An 18,381-nucleotide genomic window follows, 5' to 3' on the forward strand; every position below is an offset into this window, starting at 1 on the left:
TCATTCAGGTAATAGCCTCGCCAGACCTCGAGCTCGACATCTGGACGATAAGAGGCAACAACAAGGCTCGCTCATATTGGCATACCTCAGCGAAAACTTTCGCTGATCCACCTTCTAGCAGAAGCTGATGCTATCTGCTGCCTACTTTCATGATCCGTCGAGGCTTCCTTGAATGTAGGCATGAAGCAGCCAGAATTCTTGCCGAGCCAGCCCTGTGTACAACCAGCAACATTGCTACTACTTAATACTTCAACCTTCTATGTTGGCCATGGAGCAGCCAGAATTCTCGCCGAGCCAGCCCCTGTGTGGGACGTTCAGCAATGTTCATTCCATAGTACTTCAACATTCGAAGCATGCAACTACATGGAGAGCTTGGTAGTATCCCCGCGAAATAAGGCACGTCCAGGGTAACGAAGCAAGACCTGCCATGCTGCTCCCGATGGGACTCTTGAGGATGCTCTTCTGAGTGACCCTTCACGAAACTGTCAACACCCAAGCAGGCAATCCTCATCGAGATCATTTTGAGCCTCGAGGCTCGATCAGCAGCGACATGCTCTCTCCGCGTGTCGAGAGGCGTCCGTGCTATCTATCCCTCCGATGCGACCGCTGTAAGACGTCGAGATTTGGGGATTGGTAGGAGTAGACTCCTCCTCGTTCTTTCAACAGTTCAAAAGACATCAGGTCAGCGTATTGATGATCATTGGGGGAAAGACCTCGAGTCCCAATGGCACCATCCCTGAACCGATACATGCGTCCAAGGCAATATGGATGTCAACGTTGCACTTCACGGAGAGACTTCCACGGAGAAAGACGAGAGCATGGATCAAGAATGAGGTCACCGCTTCATTGAAGCTGGAGCATCGTTGACTTTGATTTACTGTTTTGATTCAGGCAGGCTACATGTTTTTGGTAGTGGTGGCTAGCTAATGTTAAAGCACGCTTTCATGGCAATGTGCCAGAGGGAGTATCTCAAATGAACCAGCCTCACTGCTCTCGGAGTCGTCGTGTGATGTGGATAGTGATGAAGACCGCAGTAGTCATGGATGTCTCTCTCTCCATCTAGAACTCCCATTCTTCGTCGACTGACTTGATAGCCCAGTCAAACTTCTCACGGAGAGTCTTGGAGAAGAACCGCTCGATCGGCACGTTGAACTTCTTGGAGAAGACGACGGTCAGGCGAGGATCGATGTAGTTAATCTTGGAAGTACCGAGGGCGACTTCCTTGTTGTTCTCGCGGTCTTCGCTCTGGGTCTTCATCGTGGCGATGCGGGTGTCGAGCTTGTCGAGGTCCTTCTCGTACTTGTCAACAGAAGCACCCTTGCCCTCTGGCTCGACCTTGCCCTTCTTGAACTCCTGCTTGAGCTTCTTCTCGAGCGCATCGGCGACCTCCATGCGCTCTTCGAGCTCCTTCGCCTTCATTGGCTTCTCGCCGTCTGCCTCGAGCTTCTCGTTTTCCTTGTCGAACTTCTTCTGAATCTTCGTGCGTTGCTCCTCGACCAAGGCATCGTGATGCCTCTGCTGCCACTCCTTATCGATTCCCTTGGGGAGATCGAAGAATCCTTCAGGCTTCTTCTTCTTGAGCTTCGGCTCGAGCGCGAGCATCATCTGCTTCACGCGGTACTGCTGGTATCGCAGACCGTTGATCTTCTCCTCCATCTTCTCCATCGTCTGAGCGTGCGTGGCAGCGACTGTGCGCTTGTGGTTACACAGGATGGCCACCTTGCGGTTGGCGTCGTTGTACGACTTGACCTTGTCAGCAATGCTGAGTGTGTGATCGTCAAACATCCCCTTGAGGAGTTGTGACATGGTGTAGGAGGCGTTGTAGGTACGGAACACCTTGGCAGTGAGTCCTGGCATGTAGTTCGACAAATGCTTGTTGAGGCCAGAGGTGGTCAGACGATCGAAGATCTCGTCTCCCTCCCGCTTTGGGGACCGCTTGAAGATCTTGAGATTCTTGAAGACCTGTGGGTCGACTTCGACTTCATCGCAGAAGCGGATGGAGTCCTTGCCGAGGAAGTCGAACAAGACTTTGTTTGGTGGGCTGAGGGTGACGTTCTCGAACTTGAGCGAGCAGCAACCGACCGTGTCGGCCTCGTCGTCTCCTTTCTCGTTGCCAGCACGAAGGGCGAAGCGATCGATGAGGTAGACAGCCGTGGCTCGTTGACGCTCGGCCATGACTTCGGACTTGAGCTCCTTCTCGTAGTCCTTTCGGATCCGGTCGATGTGCTTCTTGAGCTCACGGGCTTTCTCAAACTTCTTGTAGTCGCTCTGGCCCTTGATGTCGGAATTGGCTGCCAGCATGACGTACTTGTAGGCGCTGTTGATGTTCTCCTGCCACATAGCCAGCCAAGTACCCTCCTGGTCGTGCTTAACTTCCTTCCACTTGTGGCCCTCCGGCGGCTTCGGGACCATGGCCTCCTTGCCGATGTTGATGGTGACCTGCTCAGGCATCACTCTCTTCTTCCACTTTCCCGTCTTCGGATGCTCGCCACGACCGCGGAAAAGACCTGGAGGTTCAACACGGAAGTTTCCAACCTTCTGCTTGCGGCCATCCCACATGCAGAACATGTACGGAGCTTCTTTCTCGTCCTTCTCGGCCTTCAAATTCTTCTTCTCGGCAGCTGGGAGTGCCTTCTTTGCCTGACGCTCTGCATCCACGTAGTTGAAGATGGGCTTGAAGTCGCATTTGTCGAACTTTGCGATCTTGACACGATTGCCGTCGTTGTCCTTAGCATGACCGGTCTTGTCAAGCATCTCCTTGAAATCGGCAAAGAAGTTCTTCTGGAATGTTGGATTCTCGACGTTGTGTGCTGAGTTGAGCATGGCGCCAAATGCGTGGGCGATTTCCTCGGCTTCGGGGTGCATTGAAACTGGCGTTCCATCGTAGAGCAGCTTGACGTGCTTGGGGAGAGGCTCATACTCGGGAGGAAAGACCACGCCGTTGTGTTCGAGTGTGGTCCACTTGATGGTGCCGTCACCCTTGCTTGGATCTTCCCACCAGCGGTCTATGTCACTCATTAGTACATGCCTCATCTCTCATCATCAGCGCAACTTACACTCTTCCTCGCCGTCTTCGCCCTCATCTTCAGGCGACTCCTCCTTCACCTTCGCCTTGCCCTTCTTCGCTGGAGCCTCTTCCTTGACTGCCGTCTTCTTTCCGGTAGCCTTCTTCTTCACGATAGGGTGGTCATCTGAATCAGACTCCTCTTTCTTCACTTTCTTCACACCATTCGCCTGCTTCTTTGGTGCGGCCTTGCGCTTCACAAGTGGCTTATCGTCTTCGTCATCTGACTCGACCTTCTTCGCCTTCTTCTTCGCATCTGCCGCCTCACCCTTTCGGATAGCTTTGGCCTCTTTCTCGGCGCGTTTCTCGATGATCGCCTTCTCCTTCTGAAGCTTCTTCGCAATGGGCTCGTCGCCTGACTCTTCGCCGATCTGTGCAGCCGAGGCTTGAGGCGGCTTCTGAGTCTTCTTGCGAAGTGGCTCGTCGTCGGAATCGTCGGCAGCGATGGTCTTTCGCTTCTTCAGAGGCTGGTCATCCTCATCTGAATCGCTCTCGTCCTTGTAGCTGGCACCGTTGGCGAGTGAGGCTTTCCGCTTGCCCGTGGTGGTGCCATTGGTGGTTGGCTTGTCGACGTCCATCTTATCCCCGACCGGGCCATTGGACAGACTGATGCCAGGCATGACTGAGCCGTTGGTGGTGCCGTTTTGTTTGTCCATGGCTTTGTCGTCGGATTTGGAGATGATTGCTTTTGACTTGGCTGAAGAAGTGTCAGTGATGAGAGCACGTGAGGTGTTGTTGAAAGAGGAAAGGAAGCTGGAAGAAAGCAAGTCTTGAGTAACTCGGCGAGCACGTGAAGACGCGGAGAGTGAGGGAATGTGAGTTGAAGATCAGGTGAGAGGCAAGGAGGCGCAAATTTGACCAAGTCAGCGGCGGGCGGGGATTCGACTTAGCCAAAATCGGCGGCCTCGAGCTGCGAAGGGGATGCGCCAATGATGATAGACATACCCACGAGCGGCTTGTCGTCCTCAGAATCGGACATGATGATGGTTATTGGCCACGGCTTGCGTGGGAGTGATGGGAAGGGTGCAGCGAGGTGCGGTCGCGTGTGGTGTGGTGTCGGGGACTCGACGCGTGCCTTGGACGAGCTGGAAATGGAGCGGCGGGCGTGGAGATGGAGCTGAGAGTTGATGGAAGCTGCGAGCCTTTGACGGAGGCGGGTGAGTGGGAGAATGGTGGGTGGGCGGAGCTGTAGAGACCGTCGTCGGATGCGGAATGGCGGAGGAGGTGTTGAAAGAGAGGAGGAGAAGAGAAAGAAGGCGGCCGAAGGAAGAACAATTGCAGTCCCTCTCCAATTGTCTTTCAGGAGCCTATTGACCGTCGCCGCCACCAACATCCCCAAAAGTCACGGTACGCCTGCGCCAGCGTCATGTTTGCCCGCGCCGTCTCGTGCCTGTGACGTGGCAATAAGCGACAATAGTGTTTCAACTGGTATCGTAAGTGAATGTTGAAGGAGGCAGGAGCAGTATCCTCCTCCCATCCGCATCGTCGCTTGGGTGCAAACGCGCGACATGCTCGTCGTCATCTGCGGCCAGCCATGGCCAGAAGTCCTGACATGGGCGTTTGCTTTTGGCCAGCAGGATCAATGCCGACCACGACCTCACCCGAAAGCTTGACGCTGCCGCCCTCGACGACACCCTTCCACCACCACCCACCCCTCGACATCGCGCCCCATCGAGCAGGATGCTGTCCCGAGCTGCTCGTCCCGCCTTCAGGGCTGCCGCCCAGCAATCTCTGCGGTTCGTCAACCCCTCCCTGCGCGTCCGGCGCCCTCCCGGAGCACAGTGCAGAAGAAACCCCCCGTGTACTAACATTGCCATTGCGCTCCCAGGCCCGCCGCTGTCACCGCCCCTGCTGTCCAGAATGCCAACTTCGCCACCCTCCGTGAGATCGAAGGTCGTCTCAAGTCCATCAAGAACATCGAGAAGATCACCAAGACCATGAAAATCGTTGCTTCGACCAAGCTCACCAAGGCCCAGCGCGCGATGGAGGAATCGCGAGCATACGGCACCACCAACAACCAGGTCTTTGAGGAGGCGGAAACCAAGGCTGTGGAGGGTGAGAACAAGAAGACGCTGTTGATCGTCTGCAGTTCGGACAAGGGCCTCTGTGGTGGTATCCACTCAGGTCTCACCCGTGCTGTCCGCCGCACCATCGCTGAGAAGCCTGCCGACTACGACTTTGTTGTCTTGGGCGAGAAGTGCAAGGCCCAGCTGAGCAGAAGCAATGCCAAGGAGATGGTTCTGTCTTTCGCTGGTGTAGGCAAGGACGTCCCAACCTTCGCCGATGCCCAGGCCATTGCCGACCAGATCACCCTCCTCCCCGCCGACTACGGCAGCATCAAGATCATGTACAACAAGTTCCTCAACGCCCAGAGCTACGAGCCAACCACCATCGAGGCCTACTCTGAGGATGCCATCAAAGAGTCACGTGAGTACAGGCATTGCCATGAGGATGTGGAAGACAATTCGCTAACTTCATCAAATAGCAAACTTCGCTGCTTTCGAGATCGATGACGAGGTCCTCTCCAACATGCGCGAATTCGCTCTGGCCAACTCTATCTACTGGGCGCTCGCCGAAGGCCACGCCTGCGAAATCTCCGCCCGCCGCAACGCCATGGACAACGCTTCCAAGAACGCCGGCGACATGATCGACAAGTTCCAGATTCTCTACAACCGAACTCGACAGGCTGTCATCACTGGAGAGCTGGTCGAGATTATCACTGGTGCCGCCGCGTCCGAGGCTTAGATGGAGATTTGATCCTGGAAAAGGATTTGTACTTTGTACATATAGCGCAGGCAGAAGAGCCCAAATAAGAGTTTCCTTTGTGCAGTGACATGTTCGGAAATCTTCGTTTTGGATGTATTTGACGGGAACGTCTCCAACCCCGAAACCCCTTGACTTGCCATCGACGCCATCCTGGCCCTTGTTACAGCAAGCGTGTACAGCAACCTAACGAATCGTTAAACCTGCGCCGAGCCTTTTGGTGTAGCTGTTGGTCAGATGCTGACAGATACATCAAGCGAAGAGTCGACAGCGATCAAAAAGTTTTCGAAAGCGAATGATCTAGAATCGAGCTCATCACCATGTCCACGTTCAGCTTCAGCTTCAGTTTGTGTCAGGATAGACATTGGTGACATCAAACGTACGTACTGTGTGCAGAAAAGGGCCTGCTCCTATGGGATTGGAGGTTTCTCGGGTGCTCAATAGATCGACTGCCTGTCCCCATGATTTCTTCCCCGGCCATGGTCATCGGAATAGAATCAGCATGTCTGTGGCGCGTGGAGCGGTTGGGGATCGTGGGCACTTCTCGCGCTGAAGGCGCATGAAGGGCGGAGGTGAGGTCCTCTTAGTCGGAGGGCAAATGTGGTGTATCCCCGAGATTTTGGCTGCGACCACGCCGTTGACAGTGTATTCGGCCTGCTTGAGAGGCAGGGAGATCTGGGGATAGCTGGATGTGATGGAACTTCACCTGGAGCTGATTTCGATGTGATGATGGGGAATTGCGCGGCGGGCCCCTGAGATTGCTGGAAGGTGAGGTAATTGCTGTTGTGTGCTGGTAGTATTACATGATCTTTGTAGGTGAGCTAGAAGTACATTGTGCCCATGGCAACCAATACAAGTACACCCTCGCTATGTGAAAAAAAATGCCCGCTCGCTAAAATGAAGATCCCAATGTGAAGTTATGATACAAATCTCATCATCCCCGATTATCTTCCCCCGTCTATGTTACAGTAGTTGTATCAGGTAGCATGATCGGTCGTCAATCTCCGGGGATATCTCAGACTTTCAGTTTGCGAAGGGCCTTCACCAGGCTCTCCACGAAGGGCTTGCGCTCTGTACACTCACGTTAGCTTTGCGGTCAGGTACAGGCGCTCTGGAGAGGGGACTATTACCTTTCAGCCTGATTTCGCCCAAATCAGCCTTCTCCAGGGGCGTTCGCGTCGCCATCGACTCAAGCATCATCTCCCAGTCCATGTCCTCGGGTGAGTGATACGTCTTCAAGTACTCGAACACGCGGTCTCCGGTGATTTTGGGTTGCTTGCACCGGAATGAGAGGCTGTAGGGCGCGAAGACGTTGTCGATGATGAGGTTGGATGAATGGTCGAACAACTGTACGTGGAATTTGCCGGTGAGCGGGTCGAGATCGATGTTCGTCTTCTTGCTGTCAAGGAGTTGGAGTGATCGGTTCTCGCAGAGGTTCCTCATCAACACAAAGTACTCGCCGCGGCGAGGCGAGCGCAGCGTTATCAGCACGCCCTGTCTGAGGCTCTTTGGAAAGAGCTCGAAGCCTTGTGTGGAGGGAGCAGTTGGTGTATTTGGTCGACTGTCGATGACGTGTGCGGCATGCCACAGGAAAAGACGCTGGCGAATGCGAGGGGATTCGCAGGCAACGTAGAGCCAGGTCTTGGATATGTGCATGGCGATGATCAGGTCGGAGATCGGAAGGTTCAGGAGAATCTGACAGAACACACGTCAGCTACTGCAGTACATCGAAGAGTTCCGGTAGACTTACAGCCTCGAGAATGAAGTTGGGCTTGTTGAAGATCCTTCGCCATGATTGGTATTTGGTGCCGTAATGATGTCGTCGAGCCAGTGCTGGTCGGTGAGCTTGCATGCTTTGGTAGTGAGAAGTCGTGGAGCTGTGACTTGGAGTGGTGACTGGGGTCGTGTCCATGACTGGCTGCTTGCTCGAGCTGCAAGGCGGTGAAGGTGGCATCTCGATCAGCTTTGCTTGGTGTGTGCTGATATGCCGTGTGCTCAAGTATAGAGTGTTCAAGTCTAGGTGTAGTGGTAGTAAGAGGAGTCGCTCAGCAGACCGACTGCCTTGTGCAACAGGAAGATATAGGGATGGCGATATCTCATCGTCCAATGGAGTGCTCTATATAGCCCACACGTTTGATAAGCACGTGGCAGTCGGGTGTAAGTGAGGCAGGAACAGGAGCGGTGTATCACTTTCTTATAAGTCGTTCTTTCCACGTGCAAAAGTTTGTGCGGACTTGGCTCGTGCCTTCTGTCGCGTGCGTGAAGACATTGAGAACCATGGAAATAGTAGAGAATCGAACATCTCAAGAGCCAACCAGAAGTGAATGATTTGAAGTAGAAATACCTATGATGGTCCATTTCGAAGCCGGGTTCAAAGGGAAGTCTTTGAAATGCGCATACTAAAGAGAAACGGGGATGTTTCTTGAGGGAGCTAGATTCAGTCAATGAAAACGGATGGTTGCAGTCTCTCCTCGATGATTCTTGGTGACTTCACGAGGGGAGGAAGACATGGCAATAGGGAGGCGAAGTGGGAAAGGCGAGAGCCAAGCTTTGTTGTCTTGGCATTCACCCACCGGCCCGGCGGGTTTTACCCAGCCCTCGACACACATTTGGCGGGAGCTGCCGAGCATCCTTCTTCCAAAACCCACGCACCCCTGGTAGGCTCGAATCACCATCACCCATCTCATCTCAGGCGTCCCGACGCATGCATGTCAATCAGGCAGGAGCCGTGCGGACGACCAGATATGCAGCGCCAGCGACGAGGATGCCGATCCACCTCGCACGATGCCAGCTTTGTCGTCCTTCGCGCTCTCGCATCTCAGCTGTGCTTACGTGGAGGCCGCCTTGTCTGTCTTATAAGTCAAGATGATTGCCGCTACAATTGCATTGCCAGGACCCAAACGGCCTGTGGAAGTATCAAAGTTCGAAGAGTAGAGGGCCAATATGTCTGGACAGTCTGAACGGGTGATCTTTTACGATCTGCCTTCAAAGGGTGAACCCCACTGCTTCAGCCCAAATGCGTGGAAGAGTATGGCCGGCGAACATAGACACGCTTTACCCGGCACTGATATCGCTTAGCTCGAGCTGCCCTCAACTTCAAGGGCTTGAATTACTCAACGGACTGGACCGACTTCTGCGACCTGCACGAGAAGCTCATTTCGTTTGGTCTCGCCCCAAACGACCCCGACGAGTGCATCTTCCGGTACTCGAGCCCCACGATTCAACTTCCAGATGGCTCGTATGTCATGGAATCTCGTCACATAGCCGATGCTCTGGAGAAACTGCAGCCCGAGCCTTCTCTTCGCCTGGACACTGGCTATCCGGAGCGTGCTCAGGGAATAGTTGACCTGCTGCTTCGTACAGTGGTGGTTCCGTTCATGTATCGAATCCCGGACTGGTTGTTACGGCCAGAAGGCGCCAAGTGGTACCATCAAGAGCGTCAGAAGCTCTTCGGCGGTATGACTCTCTACGACTTTGCCGAGCACGAGGAATTCTCTGGCGAGAGAGCATGGCAGAAGGCGGAACCAGCCATGAACGACCTCAGAAACCTTCTTGCTGAGAATCAAACGGGACCATTCGTGATGGGAAGTCAAGTCAGCTATGCGGACTTCATCATCGTAAGCTACTTCAAATTCCTGACCAAGATCGATAAAGATGGAGATGCTTACGGAAGGATGGTGGGCTTTGATCCAAGTTTTGAAGCGCTCTTCAAGGCTTGCGAAAAGTGGTACGCGAGAGACGAACATTAGTGGTAAGAATATATCTGGTGAGCACGCCATTCAGGAATCATTCGCCTCGTATTGACGTGATAAATAGTAACAGGCCCAACGCATTCTCAATCTCGGGTCTTCATAGGGGCATGCAAGGTGCAGTCTGTGAAATCTGCATACGTGAGTGAAATAATACGAGCATAGCATCGGCACAACAGTGTCGGGTGTCCTCTTTGGTGCGTCACTTTGAGCCGACACCACACACCCCTCCACTGTGCCACATGCTTTGCTTGGTTCGTTGTTGGAAATTCTCCGTACCTGCCTCTTCTGTAGCAGAAAGACCGCTACCGTTACATTCTCCCCAAGCACAGAATCCGCTAACCCAGATAACGCCACTTTTGTCAAATCAGCTGCCAGTGGTGAGGACTAACTTTTCGTGGCCTCGGATTCCCACATGGCCGCTCGTATAAACATGTTCGATATTTGAACCGTGGTGGCGCCAGACAAGCATTGAGACAAGCTTGACAAGCTCGACTTTGACATGGCCGACACTGCACCATCATCCGACCCAGCGCGGCTGCGATCGCGCGCAACCCTTGCCAGCGAGAATGAAAAGCCAGCTTCGTCGATCACTCCAGAGGTCCACACCACAGGTGTCGAGGTGTACCCAGAAACGTCGAGCGATGTACCGAAAGACAAGCTGGTCAACGAAGAAGTCGTCGAGACTGATGCCGACCTTGAAAACCCGCAAGATCCGCAGTTGAAGGGCATTCCTCCGCAGGTCTTGAGAGTCGTCAGCCTGCACGATGATCCCACCGAGCTTTGCCTGACGTTCCGGTATTGGGTCCTTGCTACCATCTTTGTCGCTCCTGGTGCCTTTCTTTCTCAGATGAACAGCTTTCGCACCACCTACGCACCCTACTCGGTCTTTTTCGTTCAGATTGCCAGCAACTATGTCGGAATATGGCTGGCCAAAGTTTTGCCCAAGAAGCCCATTACCGTTCCAGGAACCAGGTGGAAGTTTAGTATGAACCCGGGTCCATGGACTACGAAAGAGCATGTACTAGTCACCATCACGACGACTTCTGGGGCCATCGGTAACTTGGGAGTAACGCCGCTTGCGCTGGCAGAGCTGTACTACAACAAGCGGGTAAATGCGGGCGCTGCAATCTTCTTTATGCTTGCAATTGTCTGGACGGGATACAGTTTTGCGGCCATTGGACGGCAGATCTTGATGTACGAACCTGCGTATCCGTGGTTTCAATCGTGAGTATCCCGACCCCCTGGGGCTTTGGTGTGTCGCTAATACAGTCCAGACTCTGCCAGAGTGCGCTCTTCGAAACACAGAAGAAGCAGCGTCAGGCACCTACTAAGACTGCACGCAAGCAGATGTGGGTGTTTTGGGGCGTCCTTTTCGGAGTGACGCTTTGGCAGTTCTTGCCTGAATTCGTCATGCCATTCTTTGGCTCTTTGGCGTTCCTCTGCTGGGTCGCGCCTCACAACAAGGCCGCCAACTTCATTGGATCCGGGCTTGGTGGAATGGGCTTCCTCAATCTTACCTTTGACTGGGCCAACATCTCCAACTACAACGCCGGAGTCAATCTATTCCTCAGTCCTTGGTGGACACAGGTCGTGCTCTTCATGTCATACGTACTGTGCTGCTGGGTGCTGATGCCGGCCGCTCAATTTGGCAAGCTTGGATCTTACCACTATGGATTGCAGACGAACAGACCGCTGAGAGAGAACGGTACTCTTTACCCCGTGGCAGACCTTGTCACGCCGGACAATACCCTCAATCAAACCGCATACGACTTGAACGGGCCGATCTACCAGGGAACGCAGCAACTGTGGTCAATGTTCTTCGACTACGCTTCGTATACGTCGGCTTATGCGTGGATCGCATGCTTCGGCTACAAGCAGATTCGTTCTGCATTCACCAAGTTTAGGGCAAGGCAGAAGAACCCGGGCGAGGGCATCAACCATCAGTACGCCGACCGCTTGAACATCTTGATGAGAAGCTACAAGGAGGTTCCGCTGTGGTGGTATACTGTCTTGTTTCTTTGCTCCTTCGTTGCGCTCATCACGTGCATAGCCACTGGCAACCTCTTCATTCCAGTCTGGACTTACTTCGTTGCGGTGGCTACCGGTGCGCTCACCATCATTCCCATGGGATGGCTGTTTGCCGTGTCGAACTATCAGCTGCCTATTGGGACTTTCAACGAACTTCTATACGGGACGATGTTGCAGGCAGTGTCCGGGAATCGCAACCCAGCCGGTGCATCCATTTACAGTTCTATCGCCGGCGATGCCTGGTATAGAGCACAGTACATGATGCAGGACCAGAAGATTGGCCACTATATGCATGTTCCTCCTCGGGCGGTGTTTGTGAGCCAGATCTTTGGCACAATCATTGGAGTGCCAATCAACTACGGAACCATGAGATGGATCTTGGACTCGAAGCGCGAGTACCTGAATGGTACTTTGACTGACCCAGCCCATATCTGGACGGGCCAGACTGTCGCGTCGGCCTTGAGTACTGGTGTCCAGTACGTTCTCGTCGGACCATCTCGACTGTTCAGAGAGAAAATCTTCGCACCTCTCCCATACGCTTTCCTCGTCGGCGCTGGTGTTCCTGTGGTTATCTACACCCTCCATCGCCTCTTTCCGCGCGCCAAATTCAATCTCTGGAACTCGACGATCTTCTTCTCGGGTGCCTCGACCTTCTACGGCAACATCTCCACAGGCTACTTCTCCCGTTTCCTCGGCGGGTTCGTTGTCATGTTCTGGGCCTACAGGTATCGATATGAGCTATGGAGTCGGTACAACTACATCTTGGCCGCCGCCTTTGATGCTGGATTCAACCTGAACATGCTTCTGATCTTCTTGTGCTTTGGGGCGGCGAAGGTCATCACAATGCCGAACTGGTGGGGGAATAATGCTGATAGCGTGGAGAGGTGTTTTGCGCTGCCGGACGATGGACCCGTCTCGAGTGGTGACAGCTGAGGTGGCAATATGGTCGCCATATGAGTACTGCATAGCTTTAATGGGACGTTGTTGCGAATAGTATGGTGACATGGCTCGGGATGTGGGCGGCCTTGCCAAGGCTGGCTACTTTTCCATCGCGTGAATCCTCCGTCTCAGCTTCCACCTCCAAGACGAAGCATGCTGTGTACCACTTGCACGTCGATCTTTGAGGATGGATCGTTCCATGCGTGGACTGGGAGCGTGCAGCTCGTCTACTTGCACGATGAATGGAGGGTGCTGACGACAGCTTGGAAGGCCCACCACGAGTCTCTCGCTGCACTTCGCCAAGCCGCGTCTGATGGTTGCTACGTCTGCTCTCGAGTATCCAACCAGACCAAGGATGCCGACGGTCCTACATCCTACCAGATCAATGTGAGAACTGGCCTTCCTCTCCACCCGCACGACTTGGACGATGGCCTGGTCTCTGTCAAAGGCGCATTCGGGCTGAGCGTTCGAATTGCGCCATCCAGTGCTGAAGGTCGTAGTGGCTTTACCGTGATCGACTTCGATCTTGATGAATTTGAGAACGATCACTATGCTTTGGACCTCAGCCTGCGGTCTTTGGACTGCCGTTCAACCGGGAATTCCACTTGCCTTGAACTTGGACAGCATTGGCTTCGTCAGTGCCTCAACGCTCACCAGCTTTGTAGTCAAAGCCGCGATCCAACCTGGTACCCCTCGCGACTTTTGCGTGTCGACCCCGATGGAGGTATTGTTCGACTCATAGAGACCGCATCTAATCGACCGAATGCGCCTTATGCTACTCTCAGCCACTGCTGGGGTGTACATCCCATCGACGTCCTCACTCCTGACAACATTGCAGATATGCGGAATTTCGGCAGACGGGTCGAAGACTTTCCAGCGTCATTTCGGGACTTCATCCAAACCATCTTGTTCTTTGGTCTGTCGTATGTCTGGATCGACAGCTTTTGTATCCTCCAAGGAAGCTCGCCTGCGAGTGTGCAAGACTGGGAACGGGAGTCTCTGCTGATGGAACAAGTTTATGCGAACAGCCTGTTGAATGTGGCTTCCAGCTCCTCCCAAGATTCGCGTGGTGGGTGTTTTCAAGAACGAACGCCATTTACTGGACTATCTCATCGGCTCGACTGGATCCCTTTGACTGACAAAAGTCAACAGTCAAGCCTTTCTGGACCCAAATCCAACCTTGAGATGATGGAGTGGGTGTTTGACTCACGATCGGGCATGGAAAAGCCACTGCCGCTACAGGCAGCGTTGTCGACGTTGCACGACAGGCGCACATTCGCTCTCTCGGAGTATGGTAGCAGCTCCAGCGTTCTCGATCGATTCGGTAGCCACCACCTCTTCACACGAGCGTGGGTCGCCCAGGAACAGCTACTTCCAAGTCGAATGCTCCATTTTGGCCGGGAGCAGCTCTGGTGGCAATGCCATGAGGCAGCATTACTCTCAGAAACATTCCCATGCCAACGACCGGCACGACGCATAGCAGATGGGAGAAATCCCGCAACCGCGCTTCGGCCTGGTGTACTCGACGCCCCCGAAACTGACCCATATCGGCTGTGGTCGCGTGTTGTAAGTGCCTATACCCGCAGAGCTTTGACCAAACCGAATCAAGACAAATTGCGAGCCATCCAGGGAATAGCAGATCGCATTATGAAGCATGGAGCCGACGAATACATTCATGGCATCTTCTCGAGACACCTACCCAGAGCGCTTTGCTGGGCTCGAATGGAAGGAGGTGCCCACCGTGCGGACCCTCCACGAGCACCTAGCTGGAGCTGGGCTTCGATCGATGGCCAAGTTTCGTTGATGTTGGGCTATGACCCCAAAGTCTCTACCCAATTGGACCCTTTACCTCAAGCCCTTCTTGCGACAGTCTTGGTGGGTGCATCAGCAGAATTGAATGGCGAGTGGGAATACCTGGTCTGCATTGGCAAATTGCTTCCGATGGCACGAGCGGATGGACAAAATCTTGGGTCCGACTCAAGACTGTGCACATTCAAGGTTGGCAATGCTTTGATCAAGTTCGAGCTTGACAATGCGCCCAAGGCTGGGTCGGATCTCGAGCGTGATCTGTACTTTTTACCAATCTACGAGAGAGGCAGCCCTTCTGAGCCGGTTGGTATTGCTTTGGCTTGCAAAGACGATGGCTCCTTCTCGCGCATTGGTGTCACCAAAAGGTATAAGCCTTCTGCTGAGCCGGATGCCTTGATGGAGGCGTGTCGAAAGGCCAAGACAAAGTTGTTCCTTTTCGGTTGATGTCTGGTCTTTGTAGCCGGCGTCGAATTGGAGCCGATTTACATGGGGGCGGGGATATCTCTTATGAGAAAAAAGGGAGTGATATACAAGATACATACCGCACTCGCGATATGCGGCTAGAGTGCCAATACTTGGATGTTCCATGTTTCACGCGAGTTGATCCGCTGCATGCCGGACACGGGATCAAGCTCCCTCCGAGATTGTATTGTGGTTCGACTTGTGCAGTCACCGCACTGCACAAACCACCATACAGCGCAGAGAAACAGGGAAGGTGGTGGTACAGGAGTGGCATTGTGTCACCCACTCCCGCACGTGGTGCGCTGTCGACCCGGAACCAATCTCGCCAAGTCCAACCTGTACCACCCCCCACGAGCTTTGATGTCTCGACAATGGGAGCTCGGCGCGGCGGATAATAGTCAACGACCGCCACCATCTGCCGCCACGAACAGGATATCTGGTCTAACCAGCCATGCGGCTGCTGAAAACTGGACCATTCGTCTCGGGACAACCTTCTACGCTGGAGCTTCACGAGTTTCGCGGTCAAAAGGAACGCTACGCAATCTTGTCGCATACCTGGAGTGCTACAGCTCACGACGAAATCCTGTTCACCGACTTACTCGCTCATTGTGATCCTCAGGTTAGAAAGTATGAAGCACGCATCGCTGTCAATCTCAACGTCGAGCAGTCAATCACGGAGAAGCCTGGCTGGGCGAAGCTTGCATTTGCACTCGAGCAAGCTGATGAGGATGGCAAGGAATGGCTTTGGGTCGACACCGTTTGTATAGACCGCAGCAGCAGCGCGGAGTTGAATGAAGCCATCAACTCGGCATACGAATGGTGTCAGGAGTCCGCCATCTGCTATGCCTTTCTGGAGGACGTTCCTCTTGAGGAGTGGCACGAGATGAAGTATGGCAAGTCCAGGACTCTAACAAGTCGCTGGTTCAATCGTGGCTGGACGCTCACTGAACTTCTCGCGCCCGGCCACGTCGTATTTTACTCTATGGAATGGATCCGACTTGGGGACAAGCACGAGCTATCTGGATTGCTATCCACCGCTACCGCTATTGATGTTCCCATCATCGAAGACAACAACCTGGTGGAAGTGCAATCGGTCGCCAAGCGTATGTCCTGGGCTGCGAAGCGAGAGACGGCATTGCCAGAAGACCGTGCCTACTCAATCATGGGTTTGATGGGCGTCAATATGTCGGTATTGTATGGAGAAGGCGAAAAGAAAGCGTTCCTCCGACTGCAACAAGAGATTATCAAATGCTATGACGATCCGTCAATCTTTGCGTGGAGTGACGCAGAGGTCGGCGACGGTCCTCACGGATTACTTGCTGACAGCCCAAGAGCGTTTGCGGCATCGTCCCAGTATTTCAAAGATCCGTACGAGGAACAGCAGCCTTTTGACATGACCAATCGAGGACTTGGGATTTCATTGCATCTTATGCCTGATGGTCGAGGCGACCACTTTGTTGCAGCTCTGCAATGTCCGGATCCAAAGGCCAACAGCCAATTTCTGGCCATCTACCTTCGAAAGCTTCCAACTGGCGACCGTCAGTATGTACGCATACGATGTGATGAGCTCGGGTCTGTGGAGTTCAGGGGCAAACTTGAACAGATTTTTGTCCGCCAATCGATCCCTCCACTGGGGGTCTATCCATCGGCAATCTCGCTACACCAGAATGGCGTTTTACATCCACCCCGGCAGAAGGAGGCGTCTTACTCGATGCGAGTGTTCCATATCAATAGATTCAGAGCATGGGGAGGATTCGAAGTGCTGGATGTCCAGTTTCAGCCGCCCAAGTTTTCAAACAAAGACGCCAAAGGTGTTCTCAAAGAACTCAAGCATCCTGCGAACGTGCCCGAACAGTTGCCAGTCACTTTCAGGATGACAAAAGAAGGACCCCGACTATCAGCAGCGATTCTGGTCGGGACAGAAGACGTAAATTCCCCTCGAGTGGCCATCCTGCTTGGAACTGGTTCGGACCGTGAGCCTGGGTTCGACATCGTTGAGTGTCAAAGCCTCGAAGCTCTCAAGTCATGCTCCAAAGCCTTTGATACGATCGACTTCGGAAGCATGGCCTTTGGTAAACACTATCGTGTGATGGCCAGAGCGGAGACTTTGGTGAAAGCAGACGTCAAGGTGTTTCTTGTTGAGATTGGGGTGGGCGGTTTGGAGAAGGCTGTGAAGCATGAGTCTCCGACTTCTTTGCAGAGAACAGACAGCTCGAGGACGAACGGGAGTCGGATGAGTTGGATCGTGCAGAAGGTTGTGCGGAGGCACAGCAGGGTGTCCTCGTTGGATGCTGGTGTGAACGGTGAACGTGGCAGTACGAGTTCACGATCTGCGGATGGGGCAGCTGGTTGATTGTGCTTATGATATTTGAGCCGGACTAATTCTATTACAGACGTTCTTGCAATCCATGAGATGGCCTTTTGATTGGAAAGGACGACCCACTTTCCATCTGCCGAATCGCTTACAATTCTCATCTCAGGAGGCCAGTAGCCTTACGGCCGACTGGGCCTAACTATATCGACATGAGGTCTAATATGTGACGACATGCCAATCCCAAACACATCCGGATTGCCAAACCCGTCAAACTTTAATGCCTGTATAGTTGCTGACCAAGCTGGGAATGGACTCACCGTAACCGGTACCAAACGGAGGGATTCCGTCGATGGGACTAGGTTCTTACTTCAATGTCAAATTTGACCTCACTTCTGCTTGCTTTGACTTGCTTTCGACATTCGAGGGCACACACAATGACGACCAACATGGAGCCATCCACGCCGCAAACGTCTCTCGATATTTTGGCTCCACCTACGACTGGCGATGATGTCGCCCAGGCCTCCTCATATGACTCGACACTAGCTCAAGAGCTTATGGATCTGAGCCACATCTGCATCCAGGACATCAATCACCGGACTGTGTACGCAGAAGCGGACGTCCCGCCTTTCATTGCGCCAGACTTCAAAGCCGTCAACTCGGGTCATCCAGACAGTACGTCTTACCACGAGTATCTCGATCTGCATCGCGAGTTTGCCGAGATTCATCCAGAGTATCAAGTCAGAGTGATCAACACGTCAATTGATATGGATGAGAGGAGTGGCCATGCTAGTGTGTTCATGCTAATCGAGATCCTTGGTCGGCCTGCGGATACACGGCGAGGCGCGGTCGTTCTGTGGAAGTGGAGGAAGAGGTTTGGTCGGTGGTTGTTGTTCAAGCAGGCGGGTATCAGGGGGATGTGTGGTGTTCTGGAAGATGGTTATATTCAGGGCAAACCTGTCACTCGGGAGCCGGACACAGAGCAGGTCCACATGTGATGTGTCTTCTTCACAGGCACGGACTCGGCTCAAACCTGACGACGTCCACCGGCTCTCCAAATCTTACAGTAAACTCGGCCCGGGACTCACCCTTGCTGGTCAATTGGATAGGGCTAGGACCGGGCTCTTTCTTCATGCCGTGGACAACAAGAGGCAATGAACATGGGCATGGGGCAAGTTCATAAGCTGGACATTGACGACTTGTCATTATCTGCTCTTCAGCTACTCCCACGCTACCAAGGCCTCATCCGAACG

The 18,381-nt window shown here is 53.5% G+C and overlaps 8 protein-coding genes across 8 annotated transcripts; 6 read left to right on the forward strand and 2 right to left on the reverse strand.

Annotated features, from left to right (window-relative positions):
- Nucleotides 1-1,059: 1,059 nt before the first annotated feature.
- M409DRAFT_25518 (uncharacterized protein) lies at nt 1,060-4,043 on the reverse strand (the record flags this gene model as incomplete). The annotated part of the gene is made up of 3 exons (XM_033807729.1): nt 1,060-3,005; nt 3,057-3,761; nt 4,010-4,043. 3 exons carry the CDS (start codon nt 4,041-4,043, stop codon nt 1,060-1,062), a joined length of 2,685 nt encoding a protein of 894 aa, XP_033665061.1.
- Nucleotides 4,044-4,744: 701 nt separating this feature from the next.
- Nucleotides 4,745-5,809, forward strand: M409DRAFT_25519 (uncharacterized protein; the record flags this gene model as incomplete). Its single annotated transcript, XM_033807730.1, has 3 exons — nt 4,745-4,800; nt 4,893-5,491; nt 5,550-5,809. 3 exons carry the CDS (start codon nt 4,745-4,747, stop codon nt 5,807-5,809), a joined length of 915 nt encoding a protein of 304 aa, XP_033665062.1.
- Nucleotides 5,810-6,324: 515 nt separating this feature from the next.
- M409DRAFT_56873 (uncharacterized protein) lies at nt 6,325-7,781 on the reverse strand (the record flags this gene model as incomplete). The annotated part of the gene is made up of 3 exons (XM_033813428.1): nt 6,325-6,648; nt 6,911-7,522; nt 7,578-7,781. The coding sequence occupies 3 exons, from the start codon at nt 7,779-7,781 to the stop codon at nt 6,325-6,327; spliced, it is 1,140 nt and encodes a 379-aa protein (XP_033665063.1).
- Nucleotides 7,782-8,770: 989 nt separating this feature from the next.
- Nucleotides 8,771-9,576, forward strand: M409DRAFT_56874 (uncharacterized protein; the record flags this gene model as incomplete). Its single annotated transcript, XM_033813429.1, has 2 exons — nt 8,771-8,855; nt 8,906-9,576. 2 exons carry the CDS (start codon nt 8,771-8,773, stop codon nt 9,574-9,576), a joined length of 756 nt encoding a protein of 251 aa, XP_033665064.1.
- Nucleotides 9,577-10,078: 502 nt separating this feature from the next.
- Nucleotides 10,079-12,540, forward strand: M409DRAFT_68072 (uncharacterized protein; the record flags this gene model as incomplete). The annotated part of the gene is made up of 2 exons (XM_033817674.1): nt 10,079-10,803; nt 10,854-12,540. 2 exons carry the CDS (start codon nt 10,079-10,081, stop codon nt 12,538-12,540), a joined length of 2,412 nt encoding a protein of 803 aa, XP_033665065.1.
- A 159-nt stretch (nt 12,541-12,699) lies between these two features.
- M409DRAFT_25523 (uncharacterized protein) lies at nt 12,700-14,799 on the forward strand (the record flags this gene model as incomplete). Its single annotated transcript, XM_033807731.1, has 1 exon — nt 12,700-14,799. One exon carries the CDS (start codon nt 12,700-12,702, stop codon nt 14,797-14,799), a length of 2,100 nt encoding a protein of 699 aa, XP_033665066.1.
- A 469-nt stretch (nt 14,800-15,268) lies between these two features.
- Nucleotides 15,269-16,214, forward strand: M409DRAFT_68073 (uncharacterized protein; the record flags this gene model as incomplete). The annotated part of the gene is made up of 3 exons (XM_033817675.1): nt 15,269-15,436; nt 15,485-16,108; nt 16,182-16,214. The coding sequence occupies 3 exons, from the start codon at nt 15,269-15,271 to the stop codon at nt 16,212-16,214; spliced, it is 825 nt and encodes a 274-aa protein (XP_033665067.1).
- Nucleotides 16,215-17,565: 1,351 nt separating this feature from the next.
- Nucleotides 17,566-18,126, forward strand: M409DRAFT_25525 (uncharacterized protein; the record flags this gene model as incomplete). The annotated part of the gene is made up of 1 exon (XM_033807732.1): nt 17,566-18,126. One exon carries the CDS (start codon nt 17,566-17,568, stop codon nt 18,124-18,126), a length of 561 nt encoding a protein of 186 aa, XP_033665068.1.
- Nucleotides 18,127-18,381: the final 255 nt, after the last annotated feature.

The sequence above is a fragment of the Zasmidium cellare genome, assembly GCF_010093935.1.
Source record: "Zasmidium cellare ATCC 36951 unplaced genomic scaffold M409scaffold_27, whole genome shotgun sequence".
Classification (NCBI taxonomy): Eukaryota; Fungi; Ascomycota; class Dothideomycetes; order Mycosphaerellales; family Mycosphaerellaceae; genus Zasmidium; species Zasmidium cellare.